Source organism: Helicoverpa armigera, chromosome 18 (genome assembly GCF_030705265.1).
Source record: "Helicoverpa armigera isolate CAAS_96S chromosome 18, ASM3070526v1, whole genome shotgun sequence".
NCBI classification, from domain to species: domain Eukaryota; kingdom Metazoa; phylum Arthropoda; class Insecta; order Lepidoptera; family Noctuidae; genus Helicoverpa; species Helicoverpa armigera.
This window is the reverse complement of record NC_087137.1, coordinates 4,962,192-4,985,279: the sequence shown is the minus strand read 5'-3', so window position 1 is coordinate 4,985,279 and position 23,088 is coordinate 4,962,192. Positions and strand designations below refer to the sequence as shown.

Here is a 23,088-nt window from a genome sequence, read left to right as displayed (position 1 = left end):
TGACTGACAGCTACAGCAACAATCGGTAGGCATTGTCAATTTGAAAGTCAAGTCACAAAATCATTATTACAGTGCTGTGAATAATCAGGACCATTTAACAAAGGCTCCGTTGAATAAGCGTCTTCTCCAACCGTTAAATAAAGCAGAAAAGAAAATATACGGTTAGTATTTCTCATGCGCTAAATATTGTGATGTAGTTAATTTTTTTTTATTGTTATATTTTGTGAATTTCATGTAACAAGAAAATGTATTGTGAATAATTATTATTATGAACTATTCGTTAGCCTTATTAAGAATGCGTTTTTTCTTCTTCTAGTGACTCCAAACATGTTGAAGACATTATTTCATCTATTTGGAGCCATCCAATTTTTCTATGGATGTTACTATGATTATGTGTACGTTAAAATGCCTTTATCATATATAACACCTTACGGAGGGAAATTCAAGTACTTAACTTATTTAGATGCGGTAAGTGTTATTACAACTTTTGAATGTAACTGATACAAATAATCAGAATTGTGTTAAGGTTTTGAATGTCCTATTTTGCAGATGATACAAACCACATACTTTACACTGGCCCTGATCAATGATATTGTTGGTACCAATGAACCTTCACCATCACAGAAGCCCCTTATAAGAAGAGTTAAGGACACCGTTTTTAGTTCTTTAGCTTTCCCGTTGGCACTATTTGTTGGAGTATCATTCTGGGGCATATATGCTGTTGACAGAGAATTAATTTTGCCCAGAAGTATGGATGAATTCTTCCCAACATGGCTTAATCATGTGATGCATTCAAACATAGTTGTGTTCATACTGATTGAACTACTTACATCATTCAGAATGTACCCCAAAAGGAAAGTGGGCCTGTCTATTCTTTCTTTCTTTATGATTTGTTATTTAGTTTGGGTACATGTTATTTACTACAATACTGGTTTTTGGGTGTACCCTATCTTGCATGTCTTGAACTGGCCTTTGAGAATAGGTTTCTATTTATTCTGTCTTGCATTTGCAAGCTGTGGATATATTTTAGGAGAAAGAGTAAACAGGGCAGTTTGGTCCTCTGAAGTTGAGAAAACTGTAAGATCCGGAAAGAAAAAGGCCAAATAATAACAACATAGCAACAATTTAGATAGTGTAGCCTAGTGATAACCTCACTCAATGTTTTGAGGTTTGTTAGTAGGATTAATTTGTTTTAATTGGTGCATGGTTACAGAAGTAAGTAAAAGGTTTGGGAAATATATAGATACAGAATGTGTTTTCTGAATGGGCAAAATTTGAAAGTGGCAGGCATAGAAACACTGCTGCTGATGTGATTTAAACGTAAATACATTTTATTGGTGATTTTATTTAAAAGTGATAAAAATAACCCCAATTGAGAAACCAACATAAAAATGTATTGTATCAGTAATTTGATTCCTATATTTATATTATAAACATTTGTAGATCATTCTTTCTCACAAAATAATATGCATTTGTTCATTGATATTAAGATAAAGTAAACTTAATTGGCTTAAATTTTTTATTTTATGTTTAGTCAATAATATTTTGTTTTATTGATTAAAGTGGTCTAGTAAGTACTATCGACCTTTGTCATTTATTCCTACAAAATATTGTCTTGAGAGTTCACAACAAATTGTAATTGTTATTAATAGCTGTGCCGTGCAGCTGTTATGAATTGTACTTATTGTTAATATCTTCTGTGCCGTTTCTGCTAAAAGTTTGTATTTAAATCTTTCAAGTTTCATGGCCTATTTGTAAAAAATAAAAACATTCTTAACCAAACAGCCCATGACACACACAAACATAGGTACCTAACAATAGCATTCAATTCATAAAACTGCAACTGTCTATAACTGTGTTTTAATTCAGTAATTCTCAAACAATTAAATACCATTGTGTGAACAAGGCTGTTTATTATACTGGATTGTTCTCAAGCGACTCATTTCGTAATTACGTAATCATTCATTGAGATAACCGATAACGCCGATAACATTATACACAAACATTGGTTGTGAATGTATTCAGCAATAAAGTATACAAGATACGAAAAGGTACATCATTGCGTACCTACCTCGCCTTTAGCGATAACTATTTAGCGCATGATATATGCGTTTCATAAGTAAAATAACGTACAAGTAGGTAAGTTAATACATGTTACTTAATTAAAAAGATGATCCACCAGAAAGGTGTTGTTAGTGTACTAATGATAAATTCTATCGGAAATTTTTAGAATTCAAGTTTCAAAAAATACTTGTCACCATGACTAGATGTTACTTACCAATAAAGATACTGAGCTCAGTGTCTCTTGATAATTATTGCATCAGCATTTATTTACGAAGATAGCTTTAAAATAAAACCAATTTCTTAACTAAAAATGTGTGAACTGCTTATGGCTTGATTATTGTGCAAATGTGAATAATTGTTAACTTAAATAAACTACTTATGTAATTGGGATGTGTTTCCTAAAAGTTTATCGAGATTAAGCTGTAGGATGGTAAATACGTTAAATAAGGAAATGCTTAAATACTCTGTAGTAACAAATTGTTAAAATAATTTTAAGGAAAAATACTCTAGTAATTGTATTTATTATTATATTATTTTGTTTGGTACAGACGTCTTCATTAATAGGATAATTACTTTTTTATTACGTATTTATAACCACAAAGCATCTGTAAACACAAACTTTAAACACTTTAAATTCACTGAAACATGAATAATTAACATACTTTACTCAATTTTAATAACAGAAAAGAGACGCACGTAGGCTGTCACGTCAACGCTATAAGGTTGCGCATGTTAATTGCGATATATCACCATAAAAAAAAAAAAAACTAAAAAGCAACCTTATTTAAAATGAAAATCTTATAGAAGTGTTCATTTCTGGAGTCGGCTGTACTAATACATTCCACAAAACAATGATATGCTTTATAACGTAGAATTATTTAATTTATTATTTTATTCTTATCTGATCTGATAAACGTTGTAATTCTAACTATTAATGAACAAACACCATTTATTTATCTGATAACGTAGGTCTAGATATGAAATTATTTTTTAAATCCAGTAATGAATAAAAATACTGTTAATATAAAAAATGTTTTTGGCACGATACTAAACGTTGAAAAATTGTGTAATGTTTAGGTAATGATAGATTTCTAAGTAGTGACAGCCCTCTATAGCATTTGCTAGATACGAATTGTTATAGATACTTGGTCCGAAATTAGAGTAAGTAGGCTTTTGATGCTTCGTTATTCTTATGGACCACGGTGGTCCCTATAAGTGATCTTGCTAAATTGTGGTATCTCTTAGGAATATCTAATAAGCACTGGATGATAAAGGCGCAACTGTAACGGTTTTCAATGATTTCTCTAACATATTCTCGTATCCTTTTAAAAATCTAAAAATCTCTTGATAACATAACGAACACTTTTTTATTACTCTAGATATACGACCAGTTCTGTCCATTAATTATGGAAATGATGTAAAAACCTATGAGTCAAGGTCCAAAAATGTAAACTTTTCAATTAAATTACTAATAAACTGGGCTTCCCAGTACAAAGTTGAAATTCAAATGGACTTTGCAACTAAAAAATCCTATCTAGTGGAACTGCCTGATAAAGTAAGATTTCATTGTTATCAAAAACGCTTTTACAAACAACAGGATTGGACTTTGATAGTTTGTTTTCTGAAGAATCATTGTGGCAACCAAGATAAATTTTACGTGCATTTTTATTTGACCTTTGGTGCCTACCTACTTATCTACTGTGGTCGAGTGCCTATTTTGCCTAAAATAATGAAGTGTTCAATCACTTATAAACTTTAGCAACCGATCACTATCTATAAGAAAGCAATACATTTTATAATAAATAAATTGTTTATATGATTATTCTGCGTTTTATTGCATCTCCTCCCATTCTATAACTACTAGATGCAGCGAGTAGGTAATATTGTTTTCAAGAAGCTTTGTAAGACTGGTTTTATAATAATCTAGCTTCTGACAAAAAAAAAAACTAGTCTCTGAGGCGCTATGGTATCATATATAGGTGATATGTATGGATATTATATCAAACTTGTTTTAACCTTTGATCGACCGTCTGTGTATCTGTTAGGTAGTCAGTAGCTACGATCTATTCGCAGTTTACTTGACACAAAACTTCGCGGATTGCGTGTCAACATAGAATAAACAATAGGCTCGTCATAATTATTAGGTACCTTTGTACTAGTCTCCGCTATGGCTTCGGTAATTTCGAGGTCACTTGCTCTCGACACGGAAAGTTATTTTTGCAATCGTTGAACTTTTGTTATTGAACTTCAATGTACATACATTGAAATTAAATAATATATATATAATATAAAAGCTTATTACATTAAAAATAAAATAAGTAAGTATTGAGTTCTATTTCGTTGGGATTTCTTTTGTAAATCATCCTGGTGAGCGATATCTATAAATCGAGGAAGGTAAACATTTAAAACAAGCGACTATGAAGCATGTTGCGACTTTATTTCCGAAGAACTTAAGTACACTCAAATTATAAAATACTTGTCAAAATCACAGTAAAAATATTTTACATAAATAATACATAGTATGCAACGTGTACTAAAATCTAAAATATTATCACTTAACACGACTAGATTATTCAATTATGCGCAATATTAACTTAAGTCTGGTCACACTTTAATGTCTTGCCATACTAACAACGCCTTAGCAAATTAAAAATTACAACGGATACAATAACCGTAACATTACTACATAATTATAAATAATTCTTTATGTAAGGAAAATATGATTTATGGCAAAGTATACTGTTTCTTATGATAGTTATTAGGTAAAATGTATCAATTTGCAACAACGATAACAATACCATTTACCATTTTCACACTCGAAAAGTGTCATGTAAATAGTATGCACAAAATCCAATAAATAAATTAAAAATATAAACAGTGAATAAATAAAAAATAATACCAATAAAGTTTTGTCCAAATAAATAACTTTGATGTAATTATATATTTAAGAAAGGAGATTAAAATAATCCATGCTGCAATAATACTTGTAAATAAAATTATGCTTACATCAATTTCTTAAGAACTTTACATAATTTCTATAGAATACATTTCTACTTATAGAGACTTACAAACTATTTGATACCTCCGATTTGTAATAACAATTTTAGACATTTGCATTCGACCAAATTTTAATACAAAAAATATATAATACATCAACAGGGTTGTTATCTTGTTCAATGTAATTATACATGATTTTATTTTGTGCTTCGCACGTGCTCTTAACTCTCACGTCAATGAAAATAAAGGTATTGCATGTAGCAACAGAGATGTGATGTAACAACCTAGGTATTTATATGATTAAAATACAAAAAAACTACTTTACTTATGACAACAATATTACTATGAAACTTTTTTGTCTAAAAAACCTTTTTTACCGTTGAAGGCTTATACCGTAGTGGCATATGTTTTTGTAATTTTCATTAAATAAGTTGACTATAGCAAAAACGCATCGGTAATAAATATGCAGGATCTAATAAATGGAGGATACAAAATGTATTTTCAGAAAAAAGATAAGCTTAAGAAATTTTTGCTGCAAGCCACATCTCCATATAGCAACCCTCTCAATGTAACGTTTATAAGTAAAAAACCTATCCTAATCTATTAGCTACATTCTACATTATTTAGTAAGTTTTTTCATAGCCATATTTTTTGTCGCGCTGGAATTAAAGTTAAGACTATTTCTTTTGTGCCTTTGTTTGCAAATAAAGGCGGATAAGTTATAGTTATCAACCAAAATTAATCTATCATGGATCAACCAATCGTGCCACCGATATCAAGGCGCAGAACACAATTGGACAACAGTAAACGGAATGTATAATAAACCTGATTTGGTCCCCCTGTACTTGTTTGTATTTAACGATACTTGCGGTTGAATTCTGACATTTTTGGCGACTCCATTACATACATTTAAACATTTAACGCTCATAGTCTCTGTGGCATTTTAATTTCTAAAACGAGCTACCTGAACGAACCTAACCGATTTTTATTGAAGGGACATATTTTATTTGCAATATAATAGCTGTCATTTTAAGGTAAATCAACAAAATGCTTTCATATAATAAGGCTTTTCACTAAGCGCATTGAAATCTAAATTCCGTCTCTTTCAATTGTTTGAAATAGACTATTATTGAGTCATAGAGTTAATTGTGTTTCTTGAGAAGTTATACAAACAGGGTTGTTTGAATCTTTAGAATTTCATACGAGTTTTGTACAGCAGGTACATATATATACGCAGTATATAAGAAATACAAAACAAATTACATATACATAATGAAACCAATACATGTAAATGTCAAAGACGTTATCTTCCTACTTATCCTAAACATGAACGACATTTTAGGCGATTATAATTCACTCTAGCATTTGTTCTATCCTACCTGCAGTAACACTATTTGCGTTATTATACACAATTTGGAATGGCAACGTGTTATGAATGTCCGTGTTGGGAATATGTAAGTTTACTTACAGTGACCAATAGCTGTCTGTATACGTAGGCAGCTAAGGCGTAGAGCGATGAACTACGTCTTCACTTTTCTAGAAGTCTTGTAGTGTCCGTTTTTCTTCCAGCCGTTGCCTTGAGACGCCTCGCCGTTCATGGCGCGCGTGCCGAACGATGTCGTCTTGCTTTTAGTTTCGAACAACACGTCCGAATCCGTCTCTGTTTCTGATAGGTCTTTACTTGTAACTGCAAAATGTGAAAACATGTGTTTTGTTACAATCAGTTTGAATGGTAGATGTCTTTGAGGATTAACAATAGTTTGTACTTCTGGTTCTGGATTAAGAAAGCCTTTGGCAGTGTTTGCACCCGGCCCAGGCTCGCGTACACCACCGGCCACTCTGAAGGTGCGTACGGATTGCGCGTACCCTGGTACGCGTACTCAGTTTACGCGTATCCGGAACGCCTAGTCCATACCTGTAGCTACGCGTTCACCCTTGGGGTACGCGTACCGCGCGAGCCAACTCGCAGCGCGAGCCACCGTCAGTCGGTTTTTGGTCGCGCGTCAAAGAGGACGCACGCGGCCGGCTACGCTATATTTGGACGGCAAAATGAATAAACACGCGTGTTCTTGTCGGAGTCATGGCGAATGACTGGGGCTCGCGGAGCGCTCTGGATCGATTGACCTCGCGTACAGGTTCGCGGCGGTCCGTACAGGAACTGTACGCGTATCCAATGTACGCATGGACAGTGTTTCCTAACTACGCGTAACACAGGAACGCGCTATCCGTACGCACCTGTACGCACCTTGACAGTATACTCACATGGCTTGTCGTCGTGCTCGGCGAGCGGCAGCAGGCGGTACTTGGACCTGGCGCGCGGCGCGCGCGCGCACAGCGCGCAGCGCCGCCGCCCAGCAGCGCGCACACCCCGCACAGCGCGCCCACCCCGCCCAGGCTCGCGTACACCACCGGCCACTCTGACAGTATACTCACATGGCTTGTCGTCGTGCTCGGCGAGCGGCAGCAGGCGGTACTTGGACCTGGCGCGCGGCTTGCGCGCGCGCGCCGGCGCAGCGCGCGCCGCCGCCCAGCCCAGCGCGCACACCCCGCACAGCGCGCCCACCCCGCCCAGGCTCGCGTACACCACCGGCCACTCTGACAGTATACTCACATGGCTTGTCGTCGTGCTCGGCGAGCGGCAGCAGGCGGTACTGGACCTGGCGCGCGGCTTGCGCGGCGCAGCCGGCGCAGCGCGCGCGCCGCCGCCAGCCCGCACACCCGCACAGCGCGCCCACCCGCCAGGCTCGCGTACACCACCGGCCACTCTGACAGTATACTCACATGGCTTGTCGTCGTGCTCGGCGAGCGGCAGCAGGCGGTACGGACCTGGCGCGCGGCTTGCGCGGCGCACAGCCGGCGCAGCGCGCGCCGCCCAGCCCAGCGCGCACACCCCGCACAGCGCGCCCACCCGGCCCAGGCTCGCGTACACCACCGGCCACTCTGACAGTATACTCACATGGCTTGTCGTCGTGCTCGGCGAGCGGCAGCAGGCGGTACTTGGACCTGGCGCGCGGCTTGCGCGGCGCGCACAGCCGGCGCAGCGCGCGCGCCGCCGCCCAGCCCAGCGCGCACACCCCGCACAGCGCGCCCACCCCGCCCAGGCTCGCGTACACCACCGGCCACTCTGACAGTATACTCACATGGCTTGTCGTCGTGCTCGGCGAGCGGCAGCAGGCGGCGGACCTGGCGCGCGGCTTGCGCGGCGCGCACGGCGCAGCGCGCGCGCCGCCGCCCAGCGCGCACACCGCACAGCGCGCCCACCCGCCAGGCTCGCGTACACCACCGGCCACTCTGACAGTATACTCACATGGCTTGTCGTCGTGCTCGGCGAGCGGCAGCAGGCGGTACTTGGACCTGGCGCGCGGCTTGCGCGGCGCGCACAGCCGGCGCAGCGCGCGCGCCGCCGCCCAGCCCAGCGCGCACACCCCGCACAGCGCGCCCACCCCGCCCAGGCTCGCGTACACCACCGGCCACTCTGAAGGTGCGTACGGATTGCGCGTACCCTGGTACGCGTACTCAGTTTACGCGTATCCGGAACGCCTAGTCCATACCTGCAGCTACGCGTTCACTCTTGGGGTACGCGTACCGCGCGAGCCAAGTCGCAGCGCGAGCCACCGTCCGTCGCACAGTGTGTAATTTTGCCTCAAACGCGGACATCCTCATTTTATATGCTATTTAGAAAGGTAGAAATCGAACAAATCCCCTAATAAAACTCCGGTGACGTTATCTATCATAGTTTTCGAAAAATATTGAAAATCGAGAAAAGTCCATAGAAACCAAAGAAACGTTTTATTTCCGTTTTTAATATTTTTTTCCATTACATGTTTTTTGGTTATGATTCAAATGTATTTCAGGCACCTATTTATATTGAAAAAGTTAAAAAATCTCGACTAGTCTCGACGAAAAAATTTTTTTTCTGGTATTTAGTTTTTATTTTTTTTCTGAGATGTCCTGCAATATTAGCATTTTTTTCAAATGCCATATTATTAGTTGCTGTACCTATTACTCCCACAAAAAAAACTAGATACTTTAAACATAGGACTTCGGAGATATTAAATTTTAAAATTTTAATTTAGGGTTGTCACTCAAGTGTATGGTTTACTTCAGTGATGGTCGTTATATTTATTTAAGGTTTAGTAGATGACAGTAGTCAAAGAAAAGGTCTTTTAAAATTCCTATAATATAATATCTGTCTCTTTTATCTTATTTTTATCACATAATATTAAAATTAGCATTACGCCATGTACCTATTTGTTGGTTATAAGGGGGTTATAAGACTTAAAATTGTATTCAGTTTTGTTGTTGTCACCCAACTCTTTGATTTCTCTTAAATTACAGTCACCGTAATTTTATTTTTGTCTTCTTAATATGGATTTTAAAATTATTGGTCAATTGTTTCCTGAGATGCCATTCATGGTGGCATACATGACAGTGTTTTAGTTTTAATTTGAAATAACTATCACAGACTTATTTCACCGTGGACTTGAATCATCTGATCCATATTTATCTACCATATCCCACAATAAAAGAAGTACACCTAAAAAATCTTTACCCCCAAAGGTTTATTCTCTGTTGGAAGTGACAATGGACAATGTGCGTTATATCCCAACGGATTCTATTTTCGAATTTGAAGAAGTGGAACTAACTTCAGACAAAATCCTCATTATTTCAGATACTGAAGATGTGGCGTAAACTGATATTTGTTTTTTTTTTGGTAATTCCCTTTTCTTTCATAAACTTAAATTTTAATACTGGCTATCCACCGCAGTTTCAACTGCGTTTTTGGTTCCTGCTTCACCTCCGGTAGCATTCATGCTTCATGTATTTTGCTTTCATATTATTATAAAATAAAAAACTGATATTCCACATTTGTTTTATCTCGAGGTGGTTCAATATTTTTAACAAATGTTGCTAATAGATATTGTGCAATTTTTCCATAACATACCTAAATAACATAATCTAGAACTGTATTTCATCACACCGTATAGTCCCATTAAATAAACTCATGCTTTTTTTGACAACCCTATTTCCATAGAAATTGTTAAAAAACTTAGAAACGTTATAGCTCTGAAGTCCTGCACGTTAAATGTTCCAATTTTTCACAGTAAGACGCTACATAACTAGAGTGTATTTTGGTGGTAAAACAAAATGCTAATGTCGTATAGAAAAATTTATATAATTTATTTTGCAAAATTAAACAAATATTTTTTTTCTCGCATTCCAGCGAAAGCAAAGACTTGTAATTTATACACAATATTATTAAAACAACCTTCAATTCATGGTTAATTTTAAATAAAGCGAGAGTTTGTTATTTTGGGAAATATCTGCAAAAAACTTTTTGACAAAGTTCATTGACCTTTCAAAAAAACTCTCGTAGCTTCAAAATTAAGAAATATATTCAAACTGGTGTTTCATATTATATTATATAACAGTTATATCCTTCAGAATTTACAATAAAAAGATGATGTCCGCTTTTGAAGCAAAATAATATACTGTGCGTCGGTTTTTGGTCGCGCGTCAAAGAGGACGCACGCGGCCGGCTACGCTATATTTGGACGGCAAAATGAATAAACACGCGTGTTCTTGTCGGAGTCATGGCGAATGACTGGGGCTCGCGGAGCGCTCTGGATCGATTGACCTCGCGTACAGGTTCGCGGCGGTCCGTACAGGAGCTGTACGCGTATCCAATGTACGCATGGACAGTGTTTCCTAACTACGCGTAACACAGGAACGCGCTATCCGTACGCACCTGTACGCACCTTGACAGTATACTCACATGGCTTGTCGTCGTGCTCGGCGAGCGGCAGCAGGCGGTACTTGGACCTGGCGCGCGGCTTGCGCGGCGCGCACAGCCGGCGCAGCGCGCGCCGCCGCCAGCCAGCGCGCACACCCCGCACAGCGCGCCCACCCCGCCCAGGCTCGCGTACACCACCGGCCACTCTGACAGTATACTCACATGGCTTGTCGTCGTGCTCGGCGAGCGGCAGCAGGCGGTACTTGGACCTGGCGCGCGGCTTGCGCGGCGCACAGCCGGCGCAGCGCGCGCGCCGCCGCCCAGCCCAGCGCGCACACCCCGCACAGCGCGCCCACCCCGCCCAGGCTCGCGTACACCACCGGCCACTCTGACAGTATACTCACATGGCTTGTCGTCGTGCTCGGCGAGCGGCAGCAGGCGGTACTTGGACCTGGCGCGCGGCTTGCGCGGCGCGCACAGCCGGCGCAGCGCGCGCGCCGCCGCCCAGCCCAGCGCGCACACCCCGCACAGCGCGCCCACCCCGCCCAGGCTCGCGTACACCACCGGCCACTCTGACAGTATACTCACATGGCTTGTCGTCGTGCTCGGCGAGCGGCAGCAGGCGGTACTTGGACCTGGCGCGCGGCTTGCGCGGCGCGCACAGCCGGCGCAGCGCGCGCGCCGCCGCCCAGCCCAGCGCGCACACCCCGCACAGCGCGCCCACCCCGCCCAGGCTCGCGTACACCACCGGCCACTCTGACAGTATACTCACATGGCTTGTCGTCGTGCTCGGCGAGCGGCAGCAGGCGGTACTTGGACCTGGCGCGCGGCTTGCGCGGCGCGCACAGCCGGCGCAGCGCGCGCGCCGCCGCCCAGCCCAGCGCGCACACCCCGCACAGCGCGCCCACCCCGCCCAGGCTCGCGTACAGCACCGGCCACTCTGACAGTATACTCACATGGCTTGTCGTCGTGCTCGGCGAGCGGCAGCAGGCGGTACTTGGACCTGGCGCGCGGCTTGCGCGGCGCGCACAGCCGGCGCAGCGCGCGCGCCGCCGCCCAGCCCAGCGCGCACACCCCGCACAGCGCGCCCACCCCGCCCAGGCTCGCGTACACCACAGACCATTCTAACGAAAAACAATATTATTTATTTTTCGGATTTGATTATACACTATTTTGTAAGTAGATGCATTGAAGCGACGAAAAAACCACGCTAAATATAGAATAATCAATTCTTTACTCATATACTTGATGCTAAAATATTGCCGAACGGCGCGAGTCGTGTCGACCGCGACGTCTGCAGAAAATGCACAGTCAAAGACTATTTAGGTATACACTCTATATCTTTATATATAAATGTATATAAGAAAGTCATGTGATTTACACATTGGCTGAATCGTTTCAAGCTGAAAATTAGAGGGGAGATAGCTGAAACCGGGCTACGGGACGCGGGTAAAATCGCGGGCGGAAGCTAGTTTTAAATAATTGTTAATGTGTGTCAACACTGTCAATATAAGTATTATTTTAGAAGTAGCAATATTGTTTTCTTATATTCTAGTGCTCAGCAAAAAAAATCCTTAAGTAGTGCAACATATATAGTTACCGCAGTCAGGCTGCGCGTCGGGATCGAGCTGCGCCAACAGGCTCTGCATCCAGAAGGCGTCGCAGCGACAGACGCGCGCCGCGTGGTCGCACACGCCGCGGCCCGAGCACGTGCTCAGGCAGCGCAGCGACCGCACCGCGCCGCCGCCCCACAAGCCCCACGCGCCCGATGTGCCCCGCACCAGGGAGAGGGCACGAATACCTTCTACTGGTTTGTCCTGGAAATTTGGGAGGTGTAAAGTAGCTTAGGGCGGTCGCTCCACCTTCTAAAACACTGGTACGGCTGACCCCATTATAGTTGAGAAAAGAGCTCGGAAGATGATGATGAGGCGGGATATCCATTTGTGCGAGCGGTAGTCAGATGTTGGAATAAAATTGAGCTAAGTAAATCTAATTGGCGCTGTAACTATTGCATGTATCATATACTCACAAAGTCAAAAAAATTATAGGTACTTTTTACACTAAAACGCCCGCCCTAATGTTCAGAGTAAGTGGCGGAAAATGTTAACAGAACTCACAAATGAGAGAAAAAATATTGCATTAATTAAATATCAACTTTGCAAAAACACAAAAAAAAATTCTTACCTGCTCAGACAGGAAGAAAATCAACTGTGTATTTCCAGAATCAATTTGTCCGTGGACCTCCGTGACATTAACTCTGATATCATCTTTGAGGAGCAGGGTCATCTTCTGCACTAGCGAGTCGAGTTGACTTTGCGTGAAGGTCGAAATGGGCACGTTCAAGGTCAACTCCATGAGGTTCATCTCTAGGGGGTCAGGTTTGACCTGCACGCTCACTGTGTCTTTGTCTGACTCGCCTTGGTCGTCCGTCACTGTTAGCTCGTATACGTATCTGCCTGCTTCTATGTTTGTCAGCTGTGGACGGGAAGAAATTATGATTGCCATGTGAAATTTTATTTGAAAATGTTTGAAATGATGGGCCCTGTTTTTTATTCATTAAATTTAAAAAATGCATCTCTCAATAAAATGTTGCGCTCGAAGTGTAAATAAACCGGCCAAGTGCGAGTCGGACTCGCGCACCGAGAGTTCCGTACAAATCCTGTATAGATAAAAAGCGAGTCTCGCGCCAACCGCAACTTTCCACATAGATAGGTTTTGACTGCCATTGTGGGATCGATAGCAAAGATCAGATATAGTTATGGGAACTCCTTTACAATTTATAACGTAACCTTGTGTTGGAGCTTATTTTATTTTAGGTGATGAGAATCGAGTACTAATGGGATCTTTTATTTTTGAGGGATTAATCACCTAACGAGCCCCAGTTTCAGGTTTTTTTTCGAAACTGCCTGACGACTTGTAACTGTCGAATTGTAACAACGACTGCTAGAGAGTAGGATTCGGGGCTGCTGGCTTGACAAAAGTGTAATTCTGTCCCTTTCTTTGTTTTATAAAGTCGGCTTTATTTTATTTTGTAGCATTTTACAAACAAATTCAACTTCAAACATATAAAAAAGCAACAAGAAAACAAAAGCAAGAAAGAAATTAAAAAGATGTTAGGTGCATCGATCTAGAAGTCGGTGTCTAGAGGATGCATCTATATTTATTTTACCACCGAGATCTAGACCGATGCATATAAACAGTTTTCTTGTTGTTTTTAGAAGTTGTTTTTTTTTTGTGAAAAGTTCTCGTCAATACGAATAATATAAGCCCAAACACGACGTTACTAAATCATACCGTTGAGGAGTTCTCTCGACTTTCTCACGTCTCCATCATCAAGAAAGCTCTAAACCTTCACTGTTTGATAGTATCACCAGACATACATCTGAGAATCAAGTTTTAATCCTACGCATGCCTACAATTTCTGATAGTTGCCCTCGATTTCTCAGGATTTCCATCATCAGATCCTGACCTGATGACAATGGAAATAAACGGCGAGTATACTCTTTTACTACAAAGAAATGATTTCTCAAATCCGTCAAACTTGGTCGTTTAAATTCCCCATTGAAATGAGGAAAATATTTGATTTGATTTGATAATATTTTAATATTTTATGTAACTTCAAATTTATCATTTTCGCAATTTTTCCTTTATCTGTACTATATACCTAACGTTGCTTCTTGCCGAATTTCAAGATTCTGAGTTCACGGGAAGTACCTTGTAGGTTTTGATTCCCTAGCGTGTGACGGAAATTCGTCTAAGGTGTCGGTATAACTGCTGTATCTTTTGATCGCGTTAACTTAGATGTTTGATTTTTTCACTGCCTAAAGGGACAATAGACCTAGGTATTTGGTATAAATTTCAATTTGATACCTTTATTCGTTCGTGAGAAATAAGGTAGTAAGTTTCATTTTATTAAAATATTTTTTTTTACATTATATAACTAAAAAAATGAGATTTTCGTAATTTTTCCTATATTTGCATTATATGACAATGCTTCATGCCAAATTTCAAGACTCTGAGTTTACGGGAAGTATCCTGTAGGTTTTGATTCCTTTGCGAGTGCCGAAAATTTGTTGAAAATATCGACATAATCGGCTGTATCTTTTGATTGGCTTGGCTTAGAAGTTTGATATTTTCACAGCTTAAAGGGACAATAAATTTGAGTACTTCATGTGAATTTCAGCTTGATACGTCCACGCGTTCTTGAGATAAAGGGTCTTGACAGACAGACAGACAGACAGACGGACAACAAAGTGATCCTATAAGGGTTCCGTTTTTTCCTTTTGAGGTACGGAACCCTAAAAATTGACGGTTGGTTAAGGTTTTTCCGATTGTAATAATTGTTATCATTCTGAATGTGTTCTGAAACTGCCTGATGTTATCCCTCTAGATAGAGAGTAATTATTCCGTGCTTCAATTTCAAAATTCTTTATTCTCCAATTTGTGACTACTTACCATAAGCACGGGTTGTGTATCAGAGTTAAGTATCACCGTCCCCGCAGCCAGGCCGGACGGCGAGCGGGTCCACTTCCACGACACGATGCGAAAGTCGTCCGAAGACTTGGATCCATTCAGTATGAGCACTGTCACTGGTAAGTTCAGTACTAGGTCACCGCCCGCGTCCGCTTTTGGGGGACTGTTCTTATCTGTGGGTTTGTTAGAGGTTTTAAAAGGAATATAAATTTGGTATTTATGATCTCTAAGGTAAGGGACGTTTTGTCGATTATCGATAGGTATTAATATCTGACGTTTAACACGTCGTTCTGTATGAGCACTGTTACTGGTAAGTTCAGTACTAGGTCACGCCCGCGTCCGCTTTCGGAGGTCTGTTTTTATCTGTGGGTTTGTTAAAGGTTTTAATAAGAATATAGATTAGGTTTTTCTGATGTCTATGGTAAGGGACGTTTTGTCGATTATCGATATTAATATCTGACGTTTAACACATCGTTGAGTATGAGCACTGTTACTGGCAAGTTCAGTACTAGGTCACCGCCCGCGTCCGCTTTCGGAGGACTGTTTTTATCTGCGGGCAGGATTGTCAGAGGTTGTAAGTCAATATTAAGTATGTATTTCTAATGTCTTTGGTAAGGAAGTGTTATGCATGAAAAAAAAATCTACTATTATTCTAAACTCGAGCTTGAAAGAATTTATAGTTCAATCATTTCTAATGTAGAGTTAAATAATAGAGATAGTGTTTGCTTGCGCGATGGGAGACGGTAATTAGAGTGTTTGGTTTTTTGATGCTGTTATTTATATGGTTCGTATGATATAGTGTACGTTAGTCCATGAAAAATCAGTGAAAATGACATATAAACCATAAGCACATAATCAAATATGAATATAATTCACAATCATGCATTACTTATTATATTTTTACAGACATCACTATTTCATTTGACCATGAAAATATTAGTAAAATATGTATTTGAATTTTGTTAAAAAAAACAACTTCTTGTATGTTTTTTGCCCTAGTGTTCCCAGCTTGAGAATAATATGGGAATGTCATAATTAGTAATATTCCCATATATATACATAAAAAAACATAACACTAACTTATACTGTGTGTAGTTGACACCAGAAATGGTGAAATAGCTTAAACCTTCTGATATCGAAGCAAACACTTCTTATAAGCATATTTTTTTAGACATATTTCGCAGAATTCTGGTCCCAATTACATTGTTACAACCTAATACTACGTTCTGAAGTTTATATCATACAAAAAATTAGCAAACTTACTTTGAGTAACAGTGACGGTGACATTATCTGATGCAGAATTTCCATTGTCGTCGAGTACAGTCAGCGAGAACACGTATTGCCCTTTTGTAAGAGCCGTGGCATTCGCAACGGACTCGTTAAAGTTGATAATGTTAGAGTTAGTAGGGCCAGACAGGCAACGCCAGGTGTACGCGACTATCCTATGGTCATCGTGCGATGCGGAACCGTTCAGGATGATCCACGTTTGCGGTAGTGATATGAACTGCAAGTATATTATATTACAGTGTTGATTAGCTGGTATGGTTCGTTGCGATTTGTTTACAATTTAGATAAGTTCGGATAGTCAGCAGCTACTTTGTGATGGCGATTACCTCTTCATTTATAACCCGGAAAAGGCCAAAGTAATTTCATATATTTCGGAAGCTGGCAATGCAAATCAGAATATTTTTTTTATAAACCGTCTTCTGTGATGGTTAAACATCGCAAGGAACCATTTTTCAGTTTTATCGTTTGTCAGTAGGTTTGGTATCATGCAGTGGTTGGGTAGAAGAGATGATCCTTCACAACAATTTGTCATAACATTAGTTAAAGAGACAACATGCATATGCACAACATATTATTATTTACCTCCAGTTACGTTATCCGAAGACTTCATAATTCACTTGTTAAGAGAACAATTTATTAGTAGCGATCATGCATTTTATTGTTACATAAACATCCCTTGCCATGACAGGTACATACATATTTATAATGTAGTTTCTTCCACCTTGAGTATTCATTAGAAATCTTTGAATTTCGATTAGCATATAAAGGGGCATTCGAATTTACTATCGTAGCAAAATCTATCTGATTATTCAGCAACTAATATTTTATCTATAGCCAGAAGTTTTTTTTTATTTCTTTACAAAACAGAAATACGATGCAAACTAACAATATGTTAGTCTTTTTTCATGTACCCAACTTTGCCCATGTGAGTGTAACTTGTGTGCTTTAAATACCAGCAAATATAATTTTCATAAAAACCTAGGTTCGTTTATACTTACAGCCTCAGCTTGTGCATCAGCGACGGGCGGCGTGTTGGTTGGCGGTTTGACAAACACGTGCACGTCGGCCGTGGACGACTGGCCGGAGGAATCCGTCACTTTCAGCACGAATGTGTACACGCCTTCCGATAGATTCGACAGCTGGAATATTAAATCCGGAGTTAGTATGAGATTGCCGATCTTGAGATATCTGATGGCAGTTAACAAGATTTGTACACATTTCTAAACTACCTACTATACTGAAGTGTCAGTGACCTGGAAAAAATCCCGCTGATGTTCATTCTGTAGCGTGTGTGAAAAAACGTCTGGATGTAGGTATCATGTCTTTATAAAGTGTAAATGTCAAAGGCTTCTGAAGAAATATACATATGCAGTCAAATAAGATTTTTTCTTAATGATTATTGTTAATATCTGCCCCTTGTCTTATTTATTGTGCTATTCAAAGTATAATATCTTAATATCTTTAATAATTTTTACTAGTACCTAGTCAAACGACAGAAATAAAGCATGAATGTTTATAAAAAGAGGAAACATTGTAAAACGCCATGCGCTAGATTGATAAGGGGCGATAACAAAAAAGGATATGATTATAAACCTCGTTTTTTCATTAACTCTTATCTATGGTATTTATGTAATGTTTATAATAAGGACGCCGGCATTGAACAGGAATAAATGGAACATGACCGGAATAGCTTCCTATGTATAGAAACATGCTAACTTTTGTGTGAATTTCAAAATATAATAAAACTAGCGACCCGCTCCGGCTCCGCACGGGATAACAGTATTTCCCCACTAATTAATGTATATTACAATACATATAAAAATTCGTCTTTAATCACTCTATCCATAAAAAAAACGCATGAAAATAAGTTGCGTAGTTTTGAAAATTTAAGCGTACAAAGGGATATAGGAACAGAAAAAGCGACTTTGTTTTATACTATGTAGTGATATATTATTGCATCGCCAATGAGAAAAAAGGATTTTCCTGAGTAGTCTGATTGAGATAGGCAATTTATTCAACACTTCATGTCAGTTAAAAATGGGTCCATCAAATAACTATTAGTTACGGAGATCGATCAAATCTATATAATAATGTGTATCATAAATAAGTACCTATGAATTATGAATGCAAAAATACCATGAACCTACTTGTAAATAAGGAGAGTGCGTGTTTTGCATGTCGACAGCTTTGTTTTCGTCCTCAGCGGATTTCGTCCATTCCCAGGACGTGATCTCGTGGTCGTCCGTAGAGAGACTACCATTCAGAGTCAGGTTGTTGTTCGGCAAATATATTATTACGTCTTGGCCTGAAGAAAAAAAAGGAAACGCATTAGATTTAGGATTTACGCTTACATTGAGTAAAAATTCATAGACTTCGCGAGGGATGGATCATAATTAATGAATAAATATTTATTGTTATAAATCGATATAGATTTGGTTCATCACTATATGAAGTACATCAATGAAGTAGAAAAAGTGAAAAGTGCTTTAGATACCAACTATGATAAGTGATCACAAGATTTTAGTAAAACAGAAACATTTGAATTGAATTCTTATTAGATAAAGAAAATATTTACTTTATTTCAAACTCACCCGCATTAGCTTCTGGTGGATAATCCGTATGATTTAACACAGTTATATTAGCTGCCGTTGAATTCTTTACATGATCTGAGTCTTCTACTGTCAGTTTAAATGTGTAGTTGCCAGGTTGTTTCAGATCATTAAGTACTAAAGTAGGTCCGTCTTGCAAAGGAGGTTGGTAACCAATAGGGCCTGATGTCAAGTCCCAGTGCCAGGATATGATAGCGTCGTCATCCTGTGGATTATGTTACACACAGCTAAAATTATGGATGTAAGCTATGTGCATTGATAAATACCTCAAATCAGGTATTGTCACAATATAAAGACCACTGGGAACGCGATGGTTACATAAAGGGAGATCAAAGATATATATTATAAGTTCCTACAAAGAAAATATTTTCTTTATTTGGCTTACTGATTTTACTTTCTTATATCTCTGCAAAATTCCGTATTAACAGAACAATGGCTGATTATATTCTGATTCGCAACAGTTTGAAGTTATAATCAGCATTACAGTCTAAGGAGTCTTTCCTACCTTGCTAGCGCTGCCATCCAGTACAGCTACAGTATTAGGAAGCTTCACAGTCTGTGTCTGTGGCGTGATGACCACTTGCGGGGGAGTATTCACGCGGTGAGGTGGTAACACCGTCACGTTAGCAAAACCTTCTCCGTAAGAGTTGGTACCGTTCACTGTGACCTTGAAACGGTACTGGCCTTCAGTCAGGTCTGTTAGCGTGACTTTAGCTCCGTTCTGGTTCATGTTACCTTGATGAAACAAAAGATGTAGTTATGAAAAACTTTTCGTATGGTTGTATATTGGAAAAAATTTGTTGCAGATTTTTTTAAATACTGTGAGATAAAACCTATATCATTTAAAAACTTAAGGGATACTTTATTATAGTTGTTTTATGCATTGAAAAATAAATTGGCCATTGATGGGATGTGCTTATCATATTTTAGGATTATTTCACTGTCATTTGCAATGCACAACAAATAGTTCTTCTAGGAACAAACAGCAATAGAGCATTTTATTATATTACCTGTAAAACCTCCCTTCGGTTGGTCAACTAGCGTCCATACATAGTTGTAATGACTCATTGTTGCCTTCTCATCAGGTATAGTGTATGCAGCCAAGGTCACTTCATTGTCTGGCAGTTGTACCTATCAAATACAAATACAGCACCTTAACATTATATTATATTTTCCAATTATTGATTATAGCTGCTCTCTAAGGAAATCAGCAGCTGTCGAGTTTTGCAACCACTACGACTAACTAGAAATAAAATCAAAATAGAAATATAGCATGGCTTATCAAAGTACCTATTATATGCAATTAAGATTATTATCCTTATAACACAGAACAATTACTTTGATTAAGTAAAATCCGTTTTCCTCTCCACATTAGCTAGAATTAGATTTCTAAATGCATTAGTAAAGTGATTACCTGCTTAGATAAAATAGAAACTGTCAATGTTTGCACACTCTTTGGTGATGAAGTTTCAGTTTTCAGAACATCATTTTTCAATTCATCGTCAGTTTTCTTCATGGCATCAACTGGTATTGTTGGGCCTTTAGAAAACGGTCTCATCGTCTGAACGCAAGCTCCTTGAGCATTCTCCTCTGTGCCGGGCACACATTTGCAAATACCACCTCGCATTTTATGACCCACTGGTATACATTCTGAGTTAAATGGACAATCACCAGCCCCTAGTTCACAGGGTATCTTCTCCAGAAAATTTGATGCATCCATGATCATGTCACTGTCGTTATTGTCACGGTATTTGTCAAAGGTTCTTGCTTCATCATCGTCCATTGTAGGCAAGTTGTTGAGGAAATGGGACAAAAAGTTGGATTCCTCGTCATCATTGAGCAAGTCATTGCGGTGACTTGTGTAAGGGGCATATAAGGAATCATCCTCAGGAGAAAAGTTGTTGTTCACTGGCCTATAACTAGATTGATCCAATATATCTGACCAGTTTTCTGTAATAGAAAATATTTATGAAGCTTTGAACATATCTGTCAGCAGAGGCATTAACAATGTTATTTATTATTCTTATCATTTAAATACCTACATTTAAACAATCGAGGAAGTGTTAAAATGGTTTATATTTATCATGTAGGTACCTTATTATGTGTTTACTACTTGGTAATAAAATGAGGTTTTTTTAAATCTACATATTTTTTAAATAGGTATAAGAGACAATAGTAAGCTAGAAAATATTTTTTCACTTTTTGTTTAAACATGTAGATAAGTTTAAAAAAAATGGACTACATAATTTACCATTAGGTAGCACTGGTTTCACAAGTATCATGGATACATGTGAGGCCTCCCACTTGCGGCTCCCAGTCCTCTGCAGAGGCAAGCACAGCTCGTCACTGACACACTCCACGTGGAAGCATCTCAAGTCATATATGAAGACTATGTTGCAGGTGTCCGATAGACAGCATTCCATCACACATTGTTTTAAGCCTTTTAAATTAGGTTTTTCTGTATAGTTTCCAGCTGTTAGATTTCCTAAAGAAATAATAAATTGTGTATGTGAATTTTGGATTTGTAAACTTGTGATCTTAGTTGATGCAACTATGTACTTATTTTTTTTTAGATTTGTGAAACCCTAAGACGACCCACTGACCGAAATTACTTTTCTTTTATTTAAAGATATATGTTGCATAAGTAACTTTAATTTGACTGAGAAATTGTTCTTAAAGTATCAAAAAATATTTTAGTTAAAGCAAAGTCATTAACAGCTGTTAGTTGTCCTAAGTAGTTTTAATAAAATATTACTCTTAGTAGGTACTTAAATAATTAATCTTCTAATAATTTAATCACTGAAGCACTAGACGGCAAATTACTTACCAACTGGCATGTAGTTCAAAAAATTCTTTGGATAAAGCTTAGGGCACTTATTGCTTTCATACTTTTCACTCCATGGTTTATTGTACTGAGAGAAACATAGTCTGATGTTTAATAAAACCACTATAATAAATAAACTCAAACATATGTTATGAATACTGTTCATTTTGGATTATCTAAAAAATATTCAGAGATTTATTAGTTTCGTCGCACTGTTTCCCTTCGATGGTAAAATATACTGCACGAATTCAGTTATCTCAATCACAGGAACCTAAACGTAACGAAAGATATGCAATTTTCGCGTGGGACGACCAATTTAACTGTTTTGTTTTGTTAACTCTGATACAGCTAGAAATAATCGAAATTCCTCATTTCTCATTGTAAATTGAAAACGTCGGACAACTTCAGAATGACATTAAATTGACTGAAAGAAAATCTGATGATCAAACAAAGTAATAAAACTCAGGCATAAATTAAGAAACACAAGTTAGTTGCTTCACGTTCTATCGGTAGATGTGCGCATTTTTTATCTCATTCTTCAAAATTTGGAATGCCTTAAATGGTACTGGAAGTTCCGTTTACCTGGAACGTGCTGTATTCGCGACAGTTTATGACGTATGTGACGTTTTACTGTTTTTATCAAAGGCAAGGCAAAGACAAAATTCGAAACTCCTTAGGCATTCTTTAGACGATCAATTAAAATGCGCAAATCGAAATAAATATTACGAAATGTGTAAAATTAACCGAGTAGAGTTAGTATTAAAGATTGCGCAATGACTTTAGACAACGAAAATTTAAATTGCAAAATATTTTTATTACTCAATTACGGCTCAGTTTCATTAAAAATTGAAAAATCACCGGCCAACCCAGTTTTAATTGGCCGTTTTAAAGTTAATCATATTTAAAATTAGACAGACGACGCTGCGACCGATTGTAAAAAAATAAAAAAATAGATAGTACCAAGTTAGTCGGCGTGAAAAATATTGCCCTCCTGCGAAATTCTCCCTTCCTAACAAGTTATACGCCAAATCACCACTCGTATACCTACACGAGCGAATTTCTATTTCCACGCTAGGTAAGGTACCTACGACAGGCGCAGG

The 23,088-nt window shown here is 38.9% G+C and overlaps 2 protein-coding genes across 3 annotated transcripts; one reads left to right on the top strand and one right to left on the bottom strand.

The window, feature by feature from the left end:
• On the top strand, positions 1-3,886 carry LOC110375363 (androgen-induced gene 1 protein). Its single transcript, XM_021333439.3, has 3 exons — positions 1-161; positions 317-468; positions 550-3,886. Exons 2-3 carry the CDS (start codon positions 328-330, stop codon positions 1,105-1,107), a joined length of 699 nt encoding a protein of 232 aa, XP_021189114.3. The 5' UTR covers positions 1-161; positions 317-327; the 3' UTR covers positions 1,108-3,886.
• A 594-nt stretch (positions 3,887-4,480) lies between these two features.
• LOC110375381 (dyslexia-associated protein KIAA0319) lies at positions 4,481-22,507 on the bottom strand. 2 transcript variants are annotated; one of them, XM_049845939.2, is made up of 14 exons: positions 21,992-22,506; positions 21,416-21,649; positions 20,579-21,114; positions 20,175-20,295; positions 19,670-19,899; positions 19,147-19,369; positions 18,703-18,860; positions 17,554-17,694; positions 16,532-16,772; positions 15,251-15,441; positions 12,980-13,270; positions 12,396-12,612; positions 11,752-11,919; positions 4,481-6,748 (listed from the first exon to the last, which is right to left on the bottom strand). In XM_049845939.2, exons 1-14 carry the CDS (start codon positions 22,152-22,154, stop codon positions 6,582-6,584), a joined length of 3,081 nt encoding a protein of 1,026 aa, XP_049701896.2. In that variant the 5' UTR covers positions 22,155-22,506; the 3' UTR covers positions 4,481-6,581. The 2 variants fall into 2 exon arrangements, with proteins under 2 accessions (XP_049701896.2, XP_063895158.1); XM_064039088.1 differs by lacking the exon at positions 4,481-6,748 and having other exon boundaries at positions 11,152-11,919; positions 21,992-22,507.
• Between the last annotated feature and the right edge of the window lie 581 nt (positions 22,508-23,088).

Excerpts from the sequence above, each read along its gene's own strand:
- LOC110375363 (XM_021333439.3), top strand. The coding sequence starts at position 328 with ATGTTGAAGACATTATTTCATCTATTTGGAGCCATCCAATTTTTCTAT. Across the intron at positions 469-549 it reads ACTTAACTTATTTAGATGCG|ATGATACAAACCACATACTT; the intron begins GTAAGTGTTATT and ends CCTATTTTGCAG.
- LOC110375381 (XM_064039088.1), bottom strand. The coding sequence starts at position 22,154 with ATGAACAGTATTCATAACATATGTTTGAGTTTATTTATTATAGTGGTT. Across the intron at positions 15,442-16,531 it reads CACCGTCACTGTTACTCAAA|ATAAGAACAGTCCCCCAAAA; the intron begins GTAAGTTTGCTA and ends ACAAACCCACAG. Across the intron at positions 12,613-12,979 it reads TTTTCTTCCTGTCTGAGCAG|GACAAACCAGTAGAAGGTAT; the intron begins GTAAGAATTTTT and ends CCAAATTTCCAG.